At 43.2% G+C, this 6513-nt stretch overlaps 1 protein-coding gene across 1 annotated transcript in view; it reads left to right on the plus strand.

Moving 5' to 3' along the window:
- ZNF157 (zinc finger protein 157) overlaps positions 1-4614 on the plus strand; it is an 8941-nt gene extending 4327 nt beyond the window's left edge. The window contains exons 2-4 of the mRNA XM_029929647.1: positions 1293-1419; positions 1701-1796; positions 2800-4614. Coding sequence (XP_029785507.1) covers positions 1293-1419; positions 1701-1796; positions 2800-4022 — 1446 coding nt within the window. The 3' untranslated portion in view covers positions 4023-4614. The remainder of the gene's footprint in view (positions 1-1292; positions 1420-1700; positions 1797-2799) is intronic.
- Positions 4615-6513: the final 1899 nt, after the last annotated feature.

The raw sequence follows: 6513 nt of genomic DNA on the forward strand, positions 1-6513 counted from the left end.
ATATATATATATATATATATATATATATATATATATATAGCGTGGAAAGGTCAGAAAATATTCTTGTGGTATAAGGAGTCAAGTATTTTAGAGACTGATGATCTGCAGGGAAAATGAACACTTGAAAACTTTTCCCCTTTCTGGCCCCTGAATGTCTCTGCAGCGCTTTATCACATCAGAGCCTGAAGTGCTGCTTGTCTCTCCTACTGTTCCATATGTAGTTTCGTAGCTCATCATGTGCATTTCATGATTTCTTGCCTTTTCTATGCTGTTGTCCCATATTTTTGACGGAAGCTGTATTTAAAAGGTTTTTTTTAATGTTATTTATATTTGAGAGAGAGAGAGGCAGTGTGCGAATGGAGGAGGGGCAGGGAGAGAGGGAGACACAGAATCTGAAGCAGGCTCCAGGCTCTGAGCTGTCAGCACAGAGCCCGACGCAGGGCTCGAACCCATGAACTGCGAGATCATGACCTGAGTCGAAGTTGGAAGCTTAACCCACTGAGCCACTCAGGCACCCCAGAACAGGCACTCCACCTTACTCCTTTTTGTTTTCCCGGCAACTGCGACAGGTCCAGGCACCTCGTGTTAACTCAGTAGTCAGCAGTCTTTTCTTCATGGATCGATATATTAACACAATAACAGGGCTGTTCTGGGTCTGCCCCTCCCCCCACAAGAAGGTATAATATTAAGCAAGACACAGGCTCAGATGTCCATCCAATGTAGCTTCTTATGGTTAACTCTTACTGGTGCTCTATGGAAAGAATTAGTTCCCACACATCTTTTGATGTGTTTCATTCTTTTTTTTTTTTTAAGATAGTATTTAAAAAATATTTTTAGGGGCGCCTGGGTGGCTCACTCGGCTGTGTCCGACTTCAGCTCAGGTCACTCACAGTTCATGAGTTCAAACCCCACGTGGGGCTCTGTGCTGACAGCTCAGAGCCTGGAGTCTGCTTAGGAGTCTGTGTCTCCCTCTCTCTCTGCCCCTCCCCTGCTCACACTCTGTCTTTTGCTGTCTCTCAAAAATAAATAAACATTAAAAACTTAAAAAAATATTTTTAAATGTTTATTTATTTTTGAGAGCAAGTATGTGAGCAGGTTGGGGAGGGGCAGAGAGAGAGGGAGTGAGAATCCCAAGCAAGCTCTGTGCTATCAGAGCAGAGCCCGATGCAAGGCTCCATCCCATGAGCTGTGAGATCATGACCTGAGATGAAATCAAGAGTCAGAGGCTTAACTGAGTCCCCCAGGCGCCCCTCCGTGTGTCCCAGTCTGATCATTGCAGATTGTCATTACAGGGATCTGTGTCATTTGAGGACGTGGCTGTGGATTTTACCCGACAGGAGTGGCACAGCCTGGACCCTGCTCAGAGGACCATGCACAAGGATGTGATGTTAGAGAACTACAGCAACCTGGCGTCCGTAGGTGAGGATTCGTGGCCGTGTAACTCCTAGTACCATGTTTCCTTTCTTGGTTACTGGAGGCTGTGCAGCCTTTGTAACAATACTTTAGGTTCCAGATTCAAGGGTCACAGATGCATGACTAGTTTGAGCACCGGGATGAGCGTGTGTTGTCACTTGCCCCAATGAAAGGTTTAAATGGGCCCCCTTCCTTGTGCAGCTCATGAAGATGCACCTTCCTCCTCCATCAGAGGCCCTAACGCTCAGACAGCTTGGCCCATGTCCTCTGCCATTTCCCATTAACAGGCCTCTGCGTGGCCAAACCAGAGATGATCTTCAAGTTGGAGCGAGGAGAAGAGCTGTGGCTATTAGAGGAGGAATCCTCAGGCCACGGTTACCCAGGTGAGTGAGCAGTGTTTCCCAGTAGTCTCCTTTTAGAGGCCCTTCCTCTTTGAAAATGACTGGAGGACAGAAGGTCTACACACCTGAGACACCTAAATCACACGTGCCATCATTATGCTCATGCTTAGTGCTCTGGCCTACTTTATCTTGAGTTTTTAAAAGTTTATTTTTGAGAGAGTCAGAGAGCACAAGCAGGGGAGGGGCAGGGAGAGAGGGGGCCAGAGGAGCTGAAGCCAGTTCTGTGCTGACAGCAGAGAGCCCGATGCGGGGCTCAAACTCACGAACTGTGAGATCATGACCTGGGCTGAAGTTGGATGCTCAACCAACGGATTCTCCCAGGCGCTCCTCGTGATCTTTGTAGTTATATACCACTCTTACCTATCCCGACCTGCCTCATCTTACACATCCTCAGCCAGTCTGTCTCTCTTTAGTATTCTCAATTGCCTGCCTTCCCTCCATTGCCTTGGATGCCTTTTGTTGTGAGGCATTCATGCATACACTCATTCAGTGTTCCACCACCTCTTAAATGAGTATCAACACTAGTCTAGGAATCTAGCACTTAGTAAACTAATACCACTGTTCTAGAGTTTGCGGTCTGATGATGGAAAAAGACGTGAAACAAATATATAATGTTTGGTGGTGAAAAGAAGATCAATGCAAGATGCGAAAGATACACAACTATCGTTGTGTGCTGGTAGAGAATATGCCCGGGAAGACTTTTTGGGGAGGATAACATTAGTGCACCAACATCAGCAGAGAGAACAGCGTGTGTCCGGCCTTGTCTGGGTGATATATCCTAACCAGTAGCTTCATGCTGGGGTGAGAGTGGTCAGAGGCAATATCAGAGAGTTAACTGGGGGCCAAATTACATAGAGTGTTTTAGGCTACGTTAAGCACTTTTTAACAGGCTCTGTTTTATAGGCTTTGTTAAGCACTTTAGTATTCGACTAACAAGGGAAGCCATTGTTGAGTTTTAAGCGAGTGATCTGATTTGTTTTTAAAGGATCTCTCTCACTGCTGTGTAGCAACAGTTCTGTTGAGGGTAATGCCCTCAGGCATGATAATGACCTCCAGCGTCAGAGGATTCAAACTTTGGATCAAACTGTTGAATATAATGGATACAGAAAGGTCTTCTACAAGAAAACAGGCTTTGTTGGCCATAAAAGAACACACGCAGGAGTAAAAAACTTTGGATGTCATGAATGTGGGAAAACTTACTGCAGGAAATCAAACCTTATTGAACACCTGAGAATACACACAGGGGAGAGACCCTATAAGTGTGGTGAGTGTGCAAAAACCTTTAGTGCAAGATCATACCTCATTGCTCATCAGAAAACTCACACTGGGGAGAAGCCCTTTGAATGTAATGAATGTAGGAAATCTTTTGGCAGGAAGTCACAACTCGCTCTACACCAGAGAACGCATACCGGAGAGAGACCCTATGCGTGTACTCAATGTGGGAAAACCTTTTCTGAGAAGGCGACCCTCATGATTCATCAGAGAACTCACACAGGGGAGAAGCCCTATGAATGTAGTGAATGTGGAAAAACATTTCGAGTCAAGATATCCCTTACCCAACACCAGAGAACTCACACAGGGGAGAAACCATACGAATGTGGTGACTGTGGGAAGAACTTCCGGGCAAAGAAATCCCTAAATCAACATCAAAGAATTCACACAGGTGAGAAACCCTATAAATGTGGTGAATGTGGGAAATTCTTCAGAATGAAAATGACTCTCAATAATCATCAGAGAACTCACACAGGTGAAAAACCCTATCAGTGTAATGAATGTGGGAAATCTTTCAGGGTACACTCGTCCCTTGGGATACATCAGCGAATTCACACAGGAGAGAAACCTTATGAATGTAATAAATGCGGCAATGCCTTCTATGTAAAAGCACGCCTCATTGAACATCAGAGAATGCATTCAGGAGAGAAACCCTATGAATGTGGTGAATGTGGAAAAATCTTCAGTATGAAGAAGTCCCTTTGTCAACACCGGAGAACTCACACAGGAGAGAAACCCTATGAATGTAGTGAATGCGGAAATGCCTTCTATGTGAAAGTACGCCTCGTTGAACATCAGCGGATTCACACGGGAGAGAGACCCTTTGAATGTCAAGAATGTGGGAAGGCCTTCTGCCGGAAAGCCCACCTCACGGAACATCAGAGAACTCACGTAGGCCGGCCCTTGCCTCGTACTGTGGAGAAAGCTTCTCTGTGAAGACTACCATCACCGTTTGATCAAGCCCTTTGGGTCATCTGGTGATGGGGCACACTGAGTACACCCATAATAATTAGACTCCTACGCTGGTGTGAAAATACATTCTGAGTCCCGTTAGGGGATAGCTCGTTGTTTTCATTCCATGTGTATTTCCCTAATGAATGGTGAGGTTGAGTATCTTCTTACCTGTTGACTGGCCATTTGGGTTCTTTTCTTCTGTGCATTGACTGTTGTGCATCCTTTCTTCATTGTTTTCTAATGGGATGCTTACCTTTTATGTCTTGCTTTAAATGTTGTTGTTTTTGTTTTTTAACATATGAAAATATACAAATGGTTTTTTCAGTCCTGTGTTTGGCAGATACCTTCTCCTGGATATTTAATTTTGTTAACTCTTCTGCTGAAGTTTTATGTTTGAATATTATCAGTTTCAAGGTGATCATATTCTCCTACACTTTCCTCAGAAGTTACGGTTTTTCTTTCAACATTTAGACTGTTAACCTACCCTGAAGTTATGTGTGTGTGTATAGCGTGAATTGTACAATATGTAATACTATATTCCTCTTAACACTTTCCATAAATGGTATCACACTGAGCTGAAAGTTCTGCAGTCTTGCTTTTGTCATGAAAACATTACCTGTTCAAGACCTATCCCTGGTGATAAATAAATATAGGGCTGGTTTATTCGTTTCTCTCCCCGTTCCCCTAGTGCAAGACATTTGTGTTGTTTCTGTGTTTAGCGTCTGCATCTAAAAGTGGAAGTGATGGGTCATAGAGTATTGGCAGTGTTGACGTCACCAAGCTGTTGTGCGCCTGGCTCCAGCACCCCCCTTCTACGCTCTTCTTTGCGATACTGGGGCTGTGACTCTACAAAACAAGTTTCTGTCCTGCCAGCCCCGTATAACTTTTTCACTTGGGCAGCAGAAAGTCCTCGTGGTGGCAGTATTTTAATCCAGTTTGCAGTTTTCTGGCACTCACAGAACAGCCTCTGGTGCCCCGCCCCCGCAGAAACACTAGCGGCAGCGGGCTTGCGCGCCACCCACTTGGAAGTACGAGTCCCACCCACATGACACCACTCCTCCAACTTCCCAATTTTTAACAATTCCAGTTTCTTCCCTTGTTTAGCCTAGCTGCTTCCTGTAGTTGCTGTCTCCATGCTAATTTTAATGTTCTCTTTCTGTCCTTGTCAGTTACATGGTTAATAACTTTGTGACTAGTCAAAAATTCTTTATAAGAAGTTCTTTTCATTAAAATAACTGGTATCATTTCTGTCTCCTAGCTGGGTGCTTTTTTTTTCTTTTTGAATGTTTATTTATTTTTGAGAGAGACAGCATGCACGTCAGCAGGGGAGGGGCAGAGAGAACGGGAGACAGAATTGCAAGCAGACTCGTGCTGTCAGCACAGAGCCCAAAGCGGAGAACCAGTTCACGAACCGCTAGACCATGATCTCAGCCAAAATCAAGAGTCACAGGCTTCACCAACGGGGCCACCACAGGCGCCCCTCCTAGCTGGGTTCTGACTGCTACAGAAGTTTTGCAACTTATTAAATAATTGAGTTTCCCCCCTCCAAATTGTACTAATTTACACTCTCATGAGCAGTGTCAGACGAAGTTTGCATTTCCCCACATATACACCAGGGCTTATTATCAGTCTTTAAAATTGTTGCCAGTCCGGAAGATGTAAAGTGGCTTTAAGCCTTTCCATCCATGAATATGGTTTATCTTTGTATTTTTATAACTCAACTTTTTTGGACTTCAATGGTATGTTATGGTTTTCTCCCATAAATTGTCTTTAATTAAGGCTAACTTTTAGTAAAATTTTGCTTATACATGTATATACATATATATTTCAAAACATAATGCTGTATTATGGGGTTTATTAAATATAAATAATTACATGTAACACACATACATACAGAAAGATACATACTTATATATCCCCCCAAAACATTTTTCTTTTATATGTTCATTCCATTTTTCTCTCATATTCGCCACCTTGGCTGCTCTCCATTCCTTTCTGCATTCCATCCACAATCATTTTCTTCTTTGCCTGAAAAATACCCTTGAGTGGAGTCTGTTAGTGACAAACCTCTGAACTTTGAGAATATTTTCTTTTTTTAAAGTTTATCTTTTTACTTATTTTTTAAATAAGCTCTAGGCCCAATGTAGGACTTGAACTCATGACCCCAAGATCAAGAGTCACATGCTCTACTGATTGAGCCAGCCAGGTGCCCTAAGACTGTTTTCTAATTCAACATTTTTGATAAGCAAAAGTGAATGCTTTACCTTTAGCATTTGGGTAACACTGTGCTATAGTAAATTCATGCTACATTAAATACCTGTTTTCTGTTCCCTGGATATTCCATAATAAATATGATGACCCAGGGTATTTGAATTAACCATCAGATGCCCCCAATTATAGCATACACTTGAATGTATATATTACACTTTATGTATTTTTGAACAGCATGCCCTCACACTCATTTACTGAGTAT

The sequence above is a fragment of the Suricata suricatta genome, chromosome X (genome assembly GCF_006229205.1).
Source record: "Suricata suricatta isolate VVHF042 chromosome X, meerkat_22Aug2017_6uvM2_HiC, whole genome shotgun sequence".
Lineage (NCBI taxonomy): Eukaryota > Metazoa > Chordata > Mammalia > Carnivora > Herpestidae > Suricata > Suricata suricatta.